At 35.6% G+C, this 19,957-nt stretch overlaps 1 protein-coding gene across 1 annotated transcript in view; it reads right to left on the bottom strand.

Moving 5' to 3' along the window:
- LOC145662691 (putative fatty acyl-CoA reductase CG5065) overlaps nt 1-19,414 on the bottom strand; it is a 190,500-nt gene extending 171,086 nt beyond the window's left edge. Inside the window, exon 1 of the mRNA XM_081728523.1 lies at nt 19,234-19,414. Within this exon, the coding sequence (XP_081584649.1) occupies nt 19,234-19,239 (6 nt within the window). The 5' untranslated portion in view covers nt 19,240-19,414. The remainder of the gene's footprint in view (nt 1-19,233) is intronic.
- Nucleotides 19,415-19,957: the final 543 nt, after the last annotated feature.

Below are 19,957 nucleotides of genomic sequence, written 5' to 3'. Positions count from 1 at the left end.
GAAAAGCCTGTTTCACTGTTGCAAAGTTACACGATCACCAAATGATAGGGAATGTTACTTTATATTGGTGAATGTTATTGACGTTATAAGCCTTTGCAAGAAGGAAAATAGGTTTAGTCTGATTGAAGAAATCTCGTGCAATTTGCTTGTGGTGAGCAGAACTGAACAAGTAGGAAAATGTATGACTATTATGAGTTTGAATATGAGCAAATTATCGCTTAAAATACTTATAGTGTGTCAGTCAGAGCCATAACTAGGAAACCTGGGCACACTACATGTATGATGAATAATTATTTGAACCTGGGAGCAAATTATGACGTAAAGGAGTCGACGAGAAAAACACGGAAATTAACACCGAGGAAATATGAAATACAGATCATAAGATTAATGGTTGAAGTAGAAGTCTAGGACAACTGTCACATAATCCCACCATTAATGTTCAGAAATCAACTTTTCTTCGTTGTGCAGCGGTGTAATATGTTACAATACAAGAAAAAGAAGATCCAACCTCCACTCACTGTCGATTACAGGAGCAAAAATGTAAGATAGGCACAACAGCATGTAAGTTAGAAGGAAGAATGGAAGCGAATAATCTTCAGTAATGAAAAGAAATTTAATTTATACGTGCCCAATGGGTGGATATATTATTGGCATGATTTGATAATAGAGGAAGAGATTTTTTTTCAAACGTCAACAATTAGCTAAGTCTATAATGGTCTGTGGTGGATTTGATGCTCATTGTAAAACAAATTTGGCTTTCTTGCACTTGTCGTATTAAAGCCATTGACTATCAAGTTTTGTTAGAAGATAGACTGCTTCCGTTCACTAATGTGACTAGTGGACTGTTCTGAATGTTTCAACATGATAATGCAACTATACATGTGGCTAATTCCACAAAAGAATTGCTTCAGCACAAAATAGTACATGTAATGGATTGGCCTGCAATCTCGCTGGACTTGAGTCCAATGGAAAATATTTGGCTGTTTTATGGTCGGCTAGTGCACACTGGAGGTAGACAATACAGTAATATCAAATGTTTGAAAGATGCTGTTATTGTTGCATGATTTGTATTTGAAGTTTCTAACTTACAGAAACTAGTGAATACAGTAGAGCGTCGATTATCCGAACGTCGGTCAACCGAACGACCGCTTAACCGAACTGTATACTCGCTCGCACCTGTTACTCTCCCACCCTACCGTCCATCATCCCCCTCACTCCCCATTACAAGTTTCCCACAGTAGTCGCCGCACTGAGCCACCGCTGGCGGAACATTGCTTCTAATGAGACCTTCATAAGGCGCTGCTGACCGGCCAAGCCGCCAGTCGCTGTGTTTCAACAATCAGCACACTTCTTTCGGTTTGGCACTGGCTGTAGAAGTACAGTCCAGTACAGTGCAGTACAGTACAGTACAGTTCGATTATCCGAACAAACCAGTTTTCCAAACACCCATGTCCCCCAATTACTTCGGATAATCGACGCTCTACTGTACTATGTTTGATCGCGTTTTTCAGCTAAAAGTGAAAATGAGTTAATACCTAGGTTATTAAATATACAATAGTTGTATCACTTTGCAACAAAACATTTGATCGTATAATAATTTGTTTCTTGTATTTCTAATCATTCTGCAATACAATATATGCAGTAATTGTTTGATTTAATGCGATTTATTGTCAATATTACTCAAAATATTCCAGAGTGTTTTCTTTTCTTCTTTCACATATGCTTTTAGCACCTACACCCAACGGTTGTATCATTTTGCGACGAGCCTTATACATATATGCAATAAGACACGGAGAAAATTGCTTACCTCACCCCCTTCTTCATCTAAACATTGGTAGCAACTAACACATGATCATGAGATTGTTATTGCAATTTAGTAATTTTTAGCAACGAGGCTATATGAAACGTCGACTTCTCAACTACTTCGTTGGAATCTGAACGTGATTCTCCAATCAGGAATCGAACTCGGCCCTTTCTAAGGATCCCGTCATGCCCTCTATTATTTGGAAGCAAACTTGTCATACTTACAACATGCATAGATAGAGACAGTGAATATTATTAGTGGATTAAAGCATCGAAGATGTCACACGATCAAAATTCACAACATAGATACTTGATCTGCTTGCAGTGTGAAGGAATTTAAAAGTATACCCTTAATAGTTATTTCGTTAAAGTACATTACTTATCTCTACTTCAAAATTGGTAAGATAAACTGATATGTTGGACACCATTTTTTTTAAGGGGAGGGAAGCATGGAATGAAATTTTGTTCGATTTAACCAAGTCTTCTCTTTCAAATAGTAAATACGAGAATGAAACTTTGAATAAAATAGAAAATGTACATTTCCCGTCGATATCTTAAAGACAAAGTAGGAGGAAAGCCTAAGCATCAGAGTTTCTAAAATTTAGCATAATAGAAAATTAAACCTCAAAGGAACCAAACAGACAAGTTCAGGTAACCAGAGTCAGGCCTTTCCGTTGGTGAAGTTAAGTGAAGCGGGAATTCCCAGCCCCCGCAAAATGGGAGGAAAGAGTTAAGTCTTTCAGGAAAGTAACAAGTTAAATGTTTTAAATTTATTTTTGGGATTCAAAATATTTAAAGGTGATAAAGTATCATTTATGTAAGACATTTCTGTATTATTACCTCGTGAAATGCATTTATAATGGAAAAATGAAATGAAGTCTTTCAGTTTTACGTCCCACGGTTATGCCGGTTAGGCTAAAGGAGACGGTGATGATGAGTAATAATAAATGAAATGGTGGAATGAAGAAAGTGGGAGGAAACGGGAGAGCCCCGAGAAAACCCACGCACACAGTGCTCGTCCACCACAAAGTTCGCTCGGCGGGGGCTGGGATCGAACCCGAGACCCCAAGCACCAGAGGTGAACGCTCTACCACTGAGCCATCGTGGCCCCGCATTTATAAGGGAATATCACTCTCATTAATATGAGAATGTCAAAATTGGCGCAAGGTAATTTATTCATGCTGCGTATGGAATAATTACCTATATCATTGACCCTCAATTTACTTTCGTCCCAAGCTCTGCAAAATTGACGGGAGGGACCTACAAAGAAATTAACAGTTATAATAGTGACAGCGGTAATTGACCGAAGCAATGACAAGGTCGATAATAGCCTTGTTGATTATAGTACAAACGTTCATTATGTAATGTATTACATGGTGGAACATACATTAGGCATACGGAAGAGGGGTATTTCATGAGAAGAAAAAGAGGCAAGGCGTGCTTCAGGCAATCACAACAGCTCCTGCGGAAGGCACTCCACAGTGACTCACAAATTCACTCTCGCTTTCTTTTATTCAGTGTGCGTTTCATTCATATTGAAATTTGTGTTAAGCCGTTACACATAACGGTGTTTGATAGAATCGAGACGGGAGCGACCTATAGAATGTGTCTTTTAGATACTTTAACACCATTAACCAAACAAATGACATCAATCAGCTATAAACAAAAGCTCCAATAACTTCTATGGAACCAAGACAGCTTGTATCCTAATAATTAATAATAAACAGTAAATATCCGAGTTTCTGCGTCACAATAGTTCTAATAATAAACATCCATGATAATAGATGTCACTACCTGCGCTAACGCTTGTCTGTATAAAAGACATGGTGGCTCAGTGAGAGAGAGCTTACCTCTGGTGTGTAGGGTCGTTGGTCCGATCCCCGGCCAAGTAAGTTTGTGGTGGACAACATTGTGTCGGTAGATTTTCTCATGGAACTTCCGTTTCCTCCCACATTCTCATTCCACAAATTCTTCCATCATCATTCACTTGTTTTAATCACCCGTCTCTCTTAACCTAACAGGCACAATCGTGAGATAAACTGAACGACTTCATTTTTTGTTCCTTTCTGCAACGGAGTTATATATACACAGGGTGTTTCAAAACAACACCGACAACGTTTGGGAGGTGATTCCTAGCACCAAGAGAAGACAAAAGTATAGACCAACCTGGGTTCACAAATGCTTCCTTTCGGAGTTATAGGCTGCCGAAATCTTGAAAAAATAAAATTTAAAGGTCCATAGCTCCAAAACAGTGAGACCTACTTTAGTCGGGGGAAACTTCACTTAGGAACTAATATGTGCACTATCCAAAAATACATATTTCAGACTCAAAAGGTACTCATTCAACAATTTTTATAGAGGGAGTTTGATAATGGGCATATAATTTGAAGTATTCACCAACTACCTCAATAAAAATTGTTACGGAAGTATCGCAGGATTCTGAAACATGCATATTTAGATGGGGCACATACTAGTTCCTAAGTGAAGACTTGGCCCGACTACGGTAGGTCTCAGAGTTTTGGAGCTACGGATCTTTAAATTTTATTTTTTCATGTTTTTGGCATCCTATAACTTCGAAAGGTAGCATTTGTGCATCCAGGTTGGTCTATACTTTTTGTCTTATCTTGGTGTCAGGAATCACCTCCCAAACGTTGTCAGTGTTGTTTTGAAACACAATGTACATAGGAAAAAAACCTAAACAATTAGAGCTTTCAATTAAGTACAATTTTACACTATAATATACAGCTGGCAGAAAAATCGGGAGGAACAACTAACTAGTTCGGATAATGCGAATGAAACAGATCTGTTTTCCGTTACTATTATTTTTCACGCTTTTTGACAGCTAAGCCCGCTCTTCTACATTCAAGTATCTCTCTAACTGTTTAATGTTTCATATCTTGAGTTAATATGCATTTATCTTGAGTTAATGTGTATTTTACTTCAATAATGTCTATCATATACTCATGTTTAAAAATTAACCGTCTGCGACCACACGCAAACAACTCGTAAAGCATAGAAAGTATATTAACTGTATAATATACACTTAGGAAACATATAATCTATGACACAGCAAATTTTCTGTTATTGTCTTTCTTTTTTTCCTTTCTTCTGTCTTTCTTTTTTCTCTTTCTCTTTATTACTACAATTTTTTGGTTTATGGCTTTGCCTTGAATCTGTGTATTAAAGTAGTGGAATAATATTGAAGCATTTAGATGAGGAGTTAATTCATAATTAATTGATATACTATTAGGAGTCGCATGAAAACTTAATTTTTAAGGAGAAACAAATAGATTTAATACAGTGAAACCTCTGAATAACGGAGGACACCGATGGGACATGAATATTTGTCCGTAAATGAGAGTTGTTCCTTCTAGAGAGGTTAAACAAATTCATATTATTTACACCTCATGTGGTAAATGCATGTAGTATACAATCTATACATTAGTTGTTATAAATTTATTTATAGACTAAGATCGAAATACTGCATTCAGTCTTGAAATAATTAGGGGAATGAGGAGAAAATCTCTGTAAAGAAATATACGTATTACAATGGGATATGTTTATATTAACATGCACTAGAAAATACAATGCTTCTGTGAGTTTTCTTCTCAAATTTAAATTATATCTGCGTAATATAATCCTAATTCGCTTATTTATTATATTAACTACAGAAGTAACTTAATAAGAATATGTAAAATCATTAAGATATTATTAAATGTTGAAAATGTAGACAGAGATAATTCAATCGTGTCATTTATAAATTTCTTGGGAAAATGTCTACAATAATTGTCACCGTGTAATCCTGTGAATACTAGTTTCTGATTGGAGTTTGCTCGTAACTGATGGATCAGTTGAAATGATCGAGTGAAGGTTTATTTTCAAATTGCAAAACGTATTTTCTGAACTAAATGTGTATCAGCTGAGACTATTTCTTCCTCATTATGAAGAGGTTAACAAAACGTTGAAGCTAAAGAATGCTATTATCCGTATTTAAGAGTGCCTTTTCCCATATTAATGCATATATTCTTGCCTTGGCAAAAAAAAAAAAAGTGTCCGTATTATGGAGACATCTGTTATTGAGAAGTGTTCGTTAAGGGATTGTTTACTGTACTTGAACATTTTCGGTCAGTAATTCTCTTTTGCTTTCTTAAATATAGTCAGTCTAGTAAGAACAAGTGAGCACACATGGACCCAGTATACGAAACGTTTCTTGAACTTCTATCCATAGTGTTCACAGTCTTTTAATAGATGAAAGTATTAAAGTAAGAAAAAAGGGCTATTATTTTGGCTCAATATACACATAAAAATGTTAAGAAGCATTTTTCTTATACCACGATTAGTTCAATAATTAAGGCGTCTGTCTGGAAGTTACTCTATTATTGTAGATACATTACATGGTTTATTTTTAAATATGACAGTCCATTTCAATTTTTGCAATAAAACTTATGTGGTGAATTTTAAATATTGGTGAATTCTTCAAATGTGACGTAATAATATAATACGAGGCTTGACTAAAAGAAATAACAGGACTAGCAGTTCTATGGTCCTGAAATGAGAAAGCAATCCATGAGTTGGAAAACTCCCTGATCACCGTAAATGAAAAAGGCACGCAAGAGCAAATTGAAAGTGAAGTTTATGCTTATCGTGTTCTTTGATATCAATGATCTGCTCCGGATTGAGTGCGTATCATCAGGTCAGACATTGAATGAGCAGTATTATCAGCAGGTTTTAGTGAAACTGCGACAAAGAAAAGACCCTTCTTGTGGAAGAACAATGAATGGATCGTGCATCACGACAATGCTCCTTAGCATATTGCTTTGAGCGTTAAGAAGTTTCTGCCAGCTAAGACAACTCCAGCGTTGGAACACCCCCCTACTTGCCGGACTTGGCACCGTGCAATTTTTATTTTTCCGAAAGTGAAATTCGTCCTCAACGGAACTCATTTTTAGACTGTAGAAGAGGTGAATGAGAAAACAGCAGAGGTACTCAAGACGGTAACACCTAAACATTTTTATAACTTCATTCAAATATGAAAACTTAGTTTGCAAACGTGTATAGAGAGGGGAGGGAAGTATGTTGAAGGGGATCACCTTTAAGTTTGTAACAATAAATCTACTTTTGGTACTAGTCACGTTATTTTTATAACACTCTTTTTATTATTGATATAAATTAAGATATACCTACATATATTAAATTAAAATTGAGAAATTTATAAGTTGATTATAGGTACACGTATATAAGAGAACTGCCTATGCTTTTCTTTTTAGTAATTTACAATTAGAATTTTTTTAAATATCTTGAAAACAGAATTACCTTCTGTTCGATTTCTTTTACTTTTTACCCGTTAGTAGAATTTGTTTTATATTGTTTATTTTTTCAAGAAACTATGTTTTTTTTAAAAAAAATATGTTTATTTGATTTTATTTTCTACTTGATAGCAGTAGCATCATTTCAGCTTTTGCCGGAAGAGTCCACCGACATAAGAGATCTACGATTTTTATTAGTATACAATTGAATAAAATAAATGTATTACCCAAACTCAGGTGGAATTGCCCCCTACCCTCCTCAAATGAAATACGTGATTTGTAGCCATAATTAAATGCATATTATATCATTGCAGAACTTTGCTTGTTACCCTTCATACATAATCTGAAACGTAATTTACGAAGGTTTCCTGGATGTTATATTGCACGTGCCAACTCCTGAGGATTTCTGGTTGCATAGTGAAACAGGATATATAGTTAGTAGATAGCAATATTAATCTATACTACATGAAGTCCGGAAAAGTTAGTAGAAAGGATCACGCGAAATATTTCCATGTATGGGATATGGATAGACGTTGGTGGGTCAGAGTTACTATTTAAGATATTAAATGATTCCCTCTATTAATGAACTCGGCCGACATAATTGTTCAAGCTAGCACGAAGCAATTCAAAAATTCGCTTACATGGGATATGGGCTATAAATAGTCGCTGTTAAAATTTCCGTTATCCATCGCTTACACATGGAATATGGGCTATAAATAGCTGCTGTTAAAATCACCATTATCCACTAACCTGTAAGCAGATTGATTTCATTAACGAGAGTGGGCGAGATAATCGTTATAGGTATTTGTTGCAAAAAGCAAAATTCATTTAAAAATTCGCCTTTATTAATGGAATATGGGCTATAGGTAACCACCATTAAATTGTCGTTAATTCGGTAATCTGTCAATGCATTGATTCTATTAACGAACGGTCGATATAATAACTCTAGCTATCTGTTGCAAAAAAAAAAAAAAAAAAAAAAAAACGAATTAAAAATATTCACTTACAATAATGGAATGTGGGCTACAGACAGCCAAAGTTAAAGTCACGGTTATCCACCAATATTAACGGATTCACTCCATTAACAAAGTGATTGAGATAATTGCTTTAGCTATCTGTGGCAAACACCAGGATTTAAAAAAATGCTTACATTTATGGGATATGGACTGTAGATAGCCACCGTTAAAATCGCCGTTATCCGTTAATCCTTAAGCGGATTGACTCCATTAAACGAACTCGACCGAGATAATCGTTCTAGCTAATGTCGCAGAAAGCAAATTGAAAAATCGCCTTACCATAATGGAATATGGGCTGTAAATAGACACCGTTAAAGTCGCCGTTAATCTCTTAATGGATTGATTCCATTAACGAACTGGTTGGAGTTAAACGCTCTAGCTATCTATTGCAAAAATCAGAATTTAAAAAAATAACATTTGTTCAAATAAAATAAAATAAAATAAAATCTTTGAGTTTTACGTCCCACGATTATGCCGGTTAGGCTAAAGGAGACGGTGATGATGAGTAATGAATGAAATGGTGGAATGAAGAAAGTGGGAGGAAACGGAGAAGCCCGATAAAACCCACGCACACGGTGTTTGTCCACCACAAAGTTCACTTGGCGGGGTCTGAAATCGAACCCGGGACCCCAAGCACCAGAGGTGAACGCTCTACCACTGAGCCACCGCGGCCCTATCTGTTCAAAGAGATTTTGTGCGGAGCAAAAGGGGGTTTGATGTATTAACAACATAATAGTTATAAGTCACACTGAGTATTCCTAATAAATAAAAGTGAGCATAACGATGTTTCTTCGCAAACTTTTCCTGGATTACTGGACCGATTTTGATGATTTTTGGTCCATGACTTGACCCTGGCCTAGCTTATGTTTTTATTACTTTATTTTAATTAAAGGGCATATCCTGATGGGGTAAAGGAGGTTCACAAATTAGCCTATGCCAAAAATACAGTATCTTACGAGACAGTTAGTCAAATTAGGTCAATGAAAATCACAATTAGTATTTAAACTCTTCACTAAAAGTAAGGGAAAATTTATCCCGGCAGTTTGGGAAATTTCCGTTTTTTTTTCTTGTGGAGAGGGGGGATTTTCTATCTATATACATATAAAATGAGTGTAAGAATATTTGTCCGCGAACTCCACCTAAACCTCCGGGCCGATTTTGATGACTTTTGGTACATGAGTGGGACTAGGCCTAACTTAGAGTTTTATCACATTACATTGATTAAAGAGTTTGATCTTCGGGGGTTGCGTGTTTAAAAATTTTACGCCAAAATTAAAGTATCTTATGGATTTTTATCATTACATTTTCATTGTAATGCGTATCCTAAGGAGGGAAATGGATAATAATACTGTATTTTTCCATAAACCTAATCTTCCCCTGCGAAGAACGGGCATTTCAGCTCGTAAATTAATAAAATAAGTGTATAGAAATATATGAAAGAATAATAAAATACCAATTTGTCGTCCGGCTTAAGTCACTGTTCAAAATGCCATCATTGTATGATGTAGAAAAATGAGTTAAATAAAGGTTCCAAAATTTGAGGTTACCACTGAACCACTAAACCATGCAACAAAGAAAAAATATGTAAACATAGGAAGACACAAACTCAATTTAGAACACAGTCCTCTGTACTATCTGTTGCTAAACTAACTTGCTTGCTATGGTCAAGGCACCCGAAGGTTCATCGCTGCAGTGACGAAAGTTCACCAACGTATTCTATCTTGCTCTACTCTAATCCAATGGGGACTGTCACAGTCTAATTCTCTAACATCCTTAGTTATGTTCTACTCTCACTCTACACAAGGTTTTCCTCTAAAGTTTTCCAACCAGGGCTGTAAACACCAACGTTTCTTTTGTGTATGTGTGTGTGTGTGTGTGTGTGTTCTGCACACCTTTTTGGTATTTTCTTCATATTCTGTTGATATTTTTTTGGTTTATGTTTCACTGAGTCTGGGTAGGCCAGTTTTAGTGATCAAGAGTCTGTAGTGATTTTGGCGAATACAGCGCTCAGCTCTTTCGATTTAATCTTAGGCCATTTGGTTAGCCAAAGTATAACAAACTCCGCCAGTGTTTACATTATAGCTAAGAAGGAATTGATAGGCATGCCTACTGCTATTTCGATGTAATAATATTCTGCAACTTCTATGACTTTACCACTAACCGAATTGCATATTTTTTTGGGGGGGAGGGGGCTCTCTCATTTTAGTTGGTTTTCCAAAAATGGCAGCCGAACGTGTTCCCTAACGAATTAATACTGCAAAAAATAAAAAGGAAACATTAGTGGAGCACCCCATCTATCCCCCTATACATTCACTACCTCAATCTCCCTTGCCCAGAAATGGATGTAATATGTGTAGCATTATCCAATTATGTCTCATAGCTTTTATTGTACGAGGACAATTCAAGGAAAACTTAGATTAATTATTTTCGGGAGGGTGCTGCATGGAGTTTAGTTTTGTCACTATCATATTTGAGAAGAGCGAATTTTATTATATATTACCTACAGATAGTAGTAGTGTACGTGGCACCCATTACTCGCAATGTGCCTTTATTTGTTTCTTGTTTCAGGTGCGTATAACAGCAATGGAAGTGATACAGGAGGAGCAGTACGAATTCTTAAAATAGTTTTCTTTTAAAATATACAGCTACCGAAACGTGAGGCAATCTACAATAAGAGTATTATAGAACATACACTATCTCGGTTTTCTGTGTTTAGATGCTTTGAATTCAAAAAAGGCATACTTTCATCGGTAAAGTTAAGTGGTCCTGGTAGTCACAACACAGATGCCGTGATTCTCAATGAAGAATGGCAAGTGACAATGTGAAAGCTTAGTGACAATCTAAATAATTCAATTGGAAGCACTTTCACAATTCTCCATGATCACCTCCATATGACTCAGGTTTATGCCCGATTGATGCTATGTGCACAAAGATTATCCTTACAGAAATTCCTGTTCGCTGTCATACAAACCCTACAATCTGATCTCTCGTTCTTCACGACCGATTTATGTTTCGATATGGCCCGATTGTTCGCAATAATTTTTACTTTTGTGTTAGTAGCCTATACCGTCAAAAATTCGAAATCGCCTATCGCGAAATAAAACTATCGCTAAATTTAAAACCGGATTCGGATTCTACCATCTCTGAAACTTAACGACGCACAAAGATGTTAGATTTGACATTAGTGTGTGTGAGTATATAGGTGTTTGTTTGCGAGTGTCAGCGACATGCTTTGGCAAACAAATTGTACTTGGTACGTATCTTTCCGTTGGTGCCTACATGTGACCTAAGAAATGGTGGATTCGATCCGTTTACTATTTCCTAGTAGAGGTTTCTGCTGGTTAGAATATACTGTGTGGTTCTTTACGCCGACATTCTTTTACGAACTTTCGAATGACATTTAATTTGACACATCTTTTCATTCGAAATTTTTGAGTTGACCCCTGCTCTCCGGCCCCCTTGTCACCTACTTATCACGAGCACTTTAAACGGTGGGACCTCACAGTATAAACACTATGTGTTAGCAGGAATCCTCAACTCCGAACCTTTCTGAAAAAATGGCCCGAGATCAAGCTTCGTGAACGCTCTGTATATTTGTAATTTTATATATAATTGAGGGTCAGAACCCTATGTGGTACAAATTACCTTTTCTATGTAACAAGGTTTCAAGATGTAGAGAAACTAAAAAGAAAGGAAGACAAGTGTGTTTATGGTCCTGGTAACGTTACATTAAACAAACACAAACTTAGATCTCCTGCCATATCCTCCGTTACCTAATTCTTATCTACCTTATCTATCCGGTTAAATGTGCGCGGATTACCCTGTAAAGATCGATTCAATTTATCTATTGGCAAAATTTCAACACCCAGTGAAACTGTCGCTCCTTAAAAATATATTGGAAAGATAGGAAAAGCGCTCCACCATCTGGTTCTCCGTTGCACTCTCACTATGTCTGTCTGATCCTTTACAGTTTACAAAAGAACGTAGTTTCTCAGCAAAAACACTTTTGTTGTGTTATGTAAAGTTCTATTCACACAGATGTATTTTGGAATAAGGAACACATAGCATACTACTGAAAATATCTTTTGTATTCATAAAAATGTAACTAGAACTAATAAGTAACTTGATTAACAATAAATAAATAACTTAAGTAAATAAGTAACTTGATTAACTTAAGTATCAATAAATAAACAAATAAGTAAATGAGTAAAATCTAAGTATATTTGTGACGGCAAAATTGCGCAAGTACTTTCTAATTTCTTCTCGGCGCGATAGTTTATATCACAAGACACGTAGGAATCTCAGGAACATTAGAAATCTAAGCAGCGTCTGAGTTATTTAATTTTTTGATAAACAAAAGTAATTATTTGATAAATTATTATTTGTTATTCAAATGCCAATTGTACTCAGTTATTGTTTTTCCTCTTTCTTTTTAAACACTGGAGACAGTTATGGATCAAGGTTATTGTGTGTTATATAAACAAATGCAAACGAACAAACTTCTATTCAGTGCTGTATCTGATCCTTCCTCTCCTCCCAGTTTTTTAAAGCAAAATAAATTTCGAGTTTGGGTTTTGAGTTTGAAGTTTGATTTTGATTTTTTTATCTATCACTGAGGTTATGAAGGATGGGATATATTATTAACATGGACTCGGAACCATTACTGGGGTTTGGATCCGGTCCAGTTGGCAGGTAGGCGGACCATCATGCAGGATCGGCAACAACAGCACCGCCGTTCCCCATCACATTATTTCGCCTCCAAAAGAGTTGGATAACAGGACCACATCACCGGATCCAACTACAATAAATTTCTAGGGTGTACCGTATTGTTGTTGGTAGTGACAGCCAAAAAGTTAAACAATAAACCACTTATCTTTTCTGAGCATCTACACGAAGTTAGATTGAACAGTCACGTGGTTATATAGTTATCGCACGTCTTTATCGCAGTAGACCCGAGATAGATTCTAAATGGGAGTTTATATGGTTCGAGCCTCACTTAAGCTATAGATCCATGCTACACATAACCTATTGCTTGAAGTGACGCTATACTCTAAATCAACCAATCAATAGGGATGAGCACGAGACAAGATTTGAGGCTGTCTCGTCTCGAAAATGTGCTGTAAAAATAGTGTCTCGACTCGAAAAATGTATTCTTCTCTATTGGAAGACCTGTGTCTCGACTCGAATTTTGTCAGGAAAATTCTGTCTCGACTCGTCTCGTGCGTATCCCTACCAATCAAACGAAGTTAGGTTGTACCCAAATATTTACTTCGGTTACCAGAGACACTAAAGTAGGATGCAAAACTTTAGGACTAATAGAACAAGGCTAGGGTGGCCTGTTTCTTACCTCTGGTTCTGGAAATAACTGAGCTGGGAGAAAAGGACATATTGATAGTATTTGGTATATCACACACATAAGGACAATAATAGTTTCGCCACAGTGATATTCGCTTGTTGATCAATGCAACAGTGAATAACCAATTTTCGTCGTCTATAACCATCTAAATAAAAGTGCCATTAGTTTGTCGTGAGAGTACGGATACACATAAATACATTTGCGGTGAGATATTACTCGACATAAGTTCGCGAGAAACTTCATTTTGGAACTTTGAAATAAGTAAGTATGTATATTTTATTTTATTTCTAAAATGGCGAGTCCGGGTACTTAGGGCATGGCAACAGAAATGCATTGTAGTGGTGCTTGTGATGTTCTCACGGTCATCCCGATAGTTTTTTTTTCTTTTAGACAAATGTTGTCACAGTAAAAGGATTAAGATATATGTATTAATTTCAAATGTCAGGTAATTATCTGTATCAGATTAATTAGCTTTTAGTAAATAACAAACTAAGTTTCTTACTGTGTGCGGTGTGTCCCAGGGCTTGTCGTTGTTTCCTCTAAAGTAACTATTAATTTTGTTTAACTCGCTCCAATATTTGAATCCGCCATGGCCTTTAAAGATGTGCTAGTTTAAAACTAATTTAATTAATTGAAAGAAATCATGCTTTGTTATAGATGGTCCTAGGATTTTAGGACAAAAGGTAAACATTTTCAAATTCACAACAGATTGTGATTCGGATATCAAGTACTTTAGTCAAGAATTCGTGAATATGTATTACGCCCCTCGAGGTACTAATTTCCACAAAATTCTACACGCCTATTTCTTCACAGAATTTCTTCCATGTAGAACGAATTAACACAAAATATATTTGTACGCATGTGTCAATGGCTTTCAAGAATGAACAGTTTACACCCTAGATCGTAAGCATGAAGTGGAAAGATCAACTTATTCATGTCCCTTCTTCAAATAGGAAGTACCTGTGTACCCCTGGTACCTTTACTAGGAACGCCTATGGTTTTACTTCATAATAAAAACTCTTGTATTTCAAGTGAAAGGCTGTTATGCAGTATCTGGCAACCGCAAAGGGTGAACTCGATCATGAATGATTTGTAATGAATACGTGACATTATACGCATGACAAGTGGAAAATTAATATTATTAAATGCTTCGTTAGGATGAGAAAATGTTTTCATCTTTTACATAATCTCACAAACAAGTTTTTTTTTTTTTTGTTTATAATAAATTCTATGTGGTGTGTGTGTAGATATATAATATTAGGAACAAAAATTAGTAAGCTCACACCCAATTGTAGCTTATCCTGTATTGTATAACTAAAATTACATCTCGAAACGTGCATGAATATTTCATTTAGTAAAATAACCGGTATATTAGTCCGAATTGACATTTAAATATTTCAATGCAACACGTTGTTGTGCCCTGTCATATGTTATGTGTTACAGTACGCATATGTATATTTCATTTGTGAGTATATACATATATATATACACTGTGTGTATGTGTGAATCCGTTGCAAAGCATTGAAAAGAATTTCTCTTCAAAGTACCAAATGTGTCAGCGTCAGTAGTGAAAGTTTTGCTTTGGATAAATTCTGTAAGCAAACAACACCGCACATGAGTCTCCCTATCTTTCCGTGTCATTACAGAAGCGTTTCACTGGCTTTTCATCTTTGTTCCTTCTGTTACATACTTACTAACTAACTGCTATTTAAGTAGTTTGATCCTATTTCATGTTTATTCACCGCAGGCTAATGTGACAGCTTATTCTTAATTATTTTTATTTAAATAATTACCAGCAACTAGTTATACTGTTGCGGTTTGTTCAGTTGTCATACGATATATTATAAATTCGACGGGTATGCTTTCCAGTGTTCTCGTTTACATACTCATATAGTAAAATGAAAATTCACGTATAAGTAAGAAATCATTTTCAAGGCATCATAATCAAACTAAACATAGAAGGAGGTTTTCTTTGGTTTATGACAATGAGAGCAGATGTACTGACCACATATTATTACAGAAGTATTTTTTAGCTGACCACATTTTTGGCGATTATAGAACTAAGGATACTTCTTAAAAATTGCAACGTAAGATTCCTTTCAGAACCAAAGCTATGTGAGACATGGAGTTAATCGGATCCGACTGGAATCGAACCAATGTTTACTGTGTCAAGGGCAAATAAGTTAACTGTTTATCTACGAAGGAGCTCTGAACTGTAGTTGCGAAACAGTAAATTAGCTACAGAAAATTTTTTTAAAAAAATAAAATATGTCCTTTCTACATTCATGCTCTTTGTTTTACGTTGGTCACACATTAATATACGTGAAAGCAATAAATCACGCACTGAAAACATTTCGTAAAACACATGAAAATGCATTTTGATATGCGTAGCAGTTTTAAATGCGATAAATGTTTGTATCCACAAGCGAGGAATCCAAGGCCAGGCTGCAGCCAGGGCTATCTCATCGATTTACAGGACCTGGGGCAAAAGTTAATTGCAGAGCCAATGATGTGGGTAAGAATTCCAAATCTAGCATGAATAAATTATTTTGCGCCAACTTTGACTTTTTTCATCAATGTTAGTGATATCTCACTATGAATGCACTTCGCAACAACAGAGTAATCCCAGGTATACAACCGTAAAAGTGTTTTATTAAGCTATGGTTCTTCACCTTTGAATATTTTTAATAATAATAATAATAATAATAATAATAATAATAATAATAATAATAATAATAATAATAATAATAATAATAATAATAATAATAAACTAGAAGCAATAAAATTGTTACTTTTCGTGAAGGACTTGGTGCAAGATTCCTCGAGAAAAGTTCCTAGGCCAACCTCCCTTCGCACCTGTCTTACCCACGGGATGAACTTGGTTGCACCAATGTAGCTATTCTGTTATTCTGTCTTCCTCAAATCTTCAGACGTGTATTGTGTTGAATTTCTTCTCAAATATGAAATAAACTAAAAAGCTTCGGTATATTGAGATCTATAGATAAATGCTTTTAGTGAGTTGTCAACTGAAGAATTCGGAAATGCAGGCATTCCACTGATGTAATCAGTATTTCATTCGCACGTTTGTTTACCAAAATTATAATTGAGACAATATTACCTATTCCAAAACCGGTATCCAGGGGCCGCGGTGGCTCTGTGGTAGAGCGCTCACCTCTGATGTATGAGGTCCTTGGTTCGATCTCAGCTTGTGCCAAGTGAGCTTTGTGGTGTTTTTTCTCGCGGTTCTCCCGCTTCCTCCCATTTCCTTCATTCCACCATTTCATTCATTTCTCATCATTACCATCTCCTTTAACCTAGCCAGCATAACCATGGGACGTAAAACTTAAAGATTTCATTTCATTTCATATTTTTTCCCAACACTGACATGAGCTATTGGTGCAGAGTTTAATTTGATGTAAACTTAAAGTGGTAAATAATATACAACACAATGGTAGGAGTGGCACGACGCTTCGGATAAAAGCATGAATAGGATAAACATTCTACATCAATAATTTATCGTGCCATTTTATAACTTCAGTGTTGGTTTGGGGCATGTCGCACAGTAAATTCAAATCACAATCACGACCAATATAATTTGAGACCATGGAAAAATTGTAATACGAAAGAAGCATCTAGAATGTATACAATAACTCAAATTACACATTAATTGAAGCGGAGATCCAGGATTTGAAACAGAGGTTTTTCGTAGATTGATTAATGAGGACGTCAGCAACGAGGTTATTTCGTTTTAGCAATATGAGATAACGTTACGAATAACAGATTGAGCCAGATTTGATTTCTGGTGGGACATCAATTGACATTAGCAAATGAGCAAAGGCTAGTAGTTATCGCTTTTGTTTCGTGATCGGAAGTCGCAAGTTCGACTGCGGTTATTATAAGTTGCAAATTTTTCTTTAAGAAAGTACAGTATTCTGACAGACGAACGTAACTTTAAGCTGTTGATGTACGTTTTATTGATGTTGAAAAATACACGAAATATAAGCACTTGAAATTCACATTCAATTTCTATTAAAATGAATTCAATTTCTATCCAACTCGTTATCAGCAGTTTACAATACTACACCAGTTTACTGGAGATACGATGGCTTAATGCCTGACTGTTCACCTCTGGTGTAAGGGGTTCCTGATTCGATTCCCGAACATGTGAGTTTGTGATGATAACATCGTGTTTGTGGATTTTCCGCGATTATCCTGTTTCTCCCTCATTATCATTCTATCAATTCTTTCATAATCATTTGCTTTCGTTAATCATACTTCTTCTTTAGCCTAATTAGTTTGACCGTGAGACGTAACACTAAAAATTTAAATTAATTTCACTTACATCAATTTACTTGAAATGAATTCCGTAAATAAGTCCTTATATATTGAATATAATTACAGGCAGCTATGACATTATTAATTTTAGTAATATAATTAAGGACGACGTTTCAAATTCATATAGAGACCACTAGCATCTTTTCTTTTACTCCGGAGCAGCAAATGCTTAGCGTGGTTGCATTTGATAGCACTATTCCGTGTTTGATTTCCAATTGAATCACATTCTAAATTAACTTGAAATAATTTAAAATGATGAATAATTAAATGACCAAAAGGAAAAAAGTTATTTTTCTAATTTTAAAGAACTAAAAAGATCTTCCTCACAGTGTTTGAACTTACGAAAAACTGTTATATATCTTCTATAAATAAGGTTTGAACAAAAGTTTGATTTAATCCCAGGGAAAATTTAGTTTGAATTTCGATATCCACAATTTTATTTCAATTTCTGTATGTGTACTATTAAATAATTTAGTTCTGTAATTTTGCTAACGTTTTGCGTTAACTTTTCCAAAATAGTTTAAAAAATGGAGAATAAGAAATGTAAAATAAAATTTATATTTAATTTTGTTCAAGCGCAGCTTCGGTAATTTTAGAGTTATCACCTTTTCGTGTTTTAAGGATCAACGTTGTTGGACTAGAGTTTAGCGTTCCTATTAGTAGCAAAACTTTATAAGACGTAGACCTACAGCTTAGTATGGCATCCGAATCGCATCAGCTTCTGTCGCGAATCGAACCCGAGTGTTCTGAATCAAATATGTGTTCGCTAACTATATAGCTATAAGGAAACTCTAAAGATCAGTATTATATGACACGTGGACCTACCTTTTAACATGGGATACGGGCTATCAATACAGGTACTCTCACTGGAGGAACCGTACTCGAAAAGCAGAAAGCTAACCGAAAAAAAAAATGTGTAGTTCTTTATTCTGTTAACTTTTCCGAGAACATTGCACAATTAACGTCTTCTGCTCACCGGCATATTGGTGATTGATACAAGGACTCTTTTATCCTTAATAAAAATTACAGTAATTTTTTTTTTAATATAAACTAGAACTGAATTATAAAATTTATCATTTAGACGTAACCTAAAGCACATAAACAGAATATAATAACTTCTGAAATCATGACGTGTTTAAACCACGTTCACTTTCATTTACTTAAACACAGCTGAGGAAGCCAAACCCCAAGTTGTAAATAACGGAACCGCGATCTAGATACCAGCCTTTGGTATGTAAACTTCAATATGAAGTTAGAGGTATTTGTGTTGTGTAATTTTTGTTTACGTTAAACGATTGATGGATTTTACTGAAGCTTTGTGTGACACGACGACGTTTTTTTTTTTTTTTTTTTTTCGAATTGAAAAAATAAATATGAAACGTTGTGGGAAAACACAAAGCATATGCATATTACTCACCACCATTGGTCACCGAGACAGATAAACACAAAGGCTTCTTTAATATCAATCTTTGGTCACAGTTGATGAATGGTTGCAGCGGTAGATGATGGTTTGACGAACTGTCCCACAGAGCAGTCAGAACATCTATAAAGCGCGGAACTCGTGCTCTACCGAAAGTAGTATGTTTGTCTGCATAGGTGTGTGGCGGGTGGCGGGATATTAAGGGGAAAATGAAAAGTAGGAGGGAAAGTTAGCTGCTATTCAAGTCACGCCTCATTGAAGTGGCTTATAGTAAGTTCCCGCACTTGAGGAGAAAGAACTACCGGCTGCCCGTCTGATACTGTTGTCAGAGATGTCTGGGAGGGGAAAATTACAAAAGAAAAAACTCTCAACAACAAACAAGTAATGAAAAAGCAAGATAATTCCATGGATACTTTCAAGTTTGAATGTATAGTTGAACGCCGAGCCCTGAACAATTAACTTACTATAATAACAAAAGAAAAAGGCAACATAATTAAAGTAGGATAATCAGGGCCGGATTTAGACATAGGCCACATGGGCCCGAGACCAATTTTTTAAAAATATTTTTTAAAAAAACAATAAAACTATTCATAATACATATTCCACCAACGACTTAATAAAATAAGCGAAAGCCATTTTTTTAATGGCCGTGACTCGATAATATTGAAGCAGATTAGTCGCAGCAAATATTGTCATAAGTCAGTTGGTTATTATGGTGGTT

Source organism: Thermobia domestica, chromosome 10 (genome assembly GCF_964235325.1).
Source record: "Thermobia domestica chromosome 10, izTheDome1.hap1.1, whole genome shotgun sequence".
NCBI classification, from domain to species: domain Eukaryota; kingdom Metazoa; phylum Arthropoda; class Insecta; order Zygentoma; family Lepismatidae; genus Thermobia; species Thermobia domestica.
Note: the sequence above shows the minus strand (reverse complement) of the source record. Positions and strands in the feature narration are given on the sequence as shown.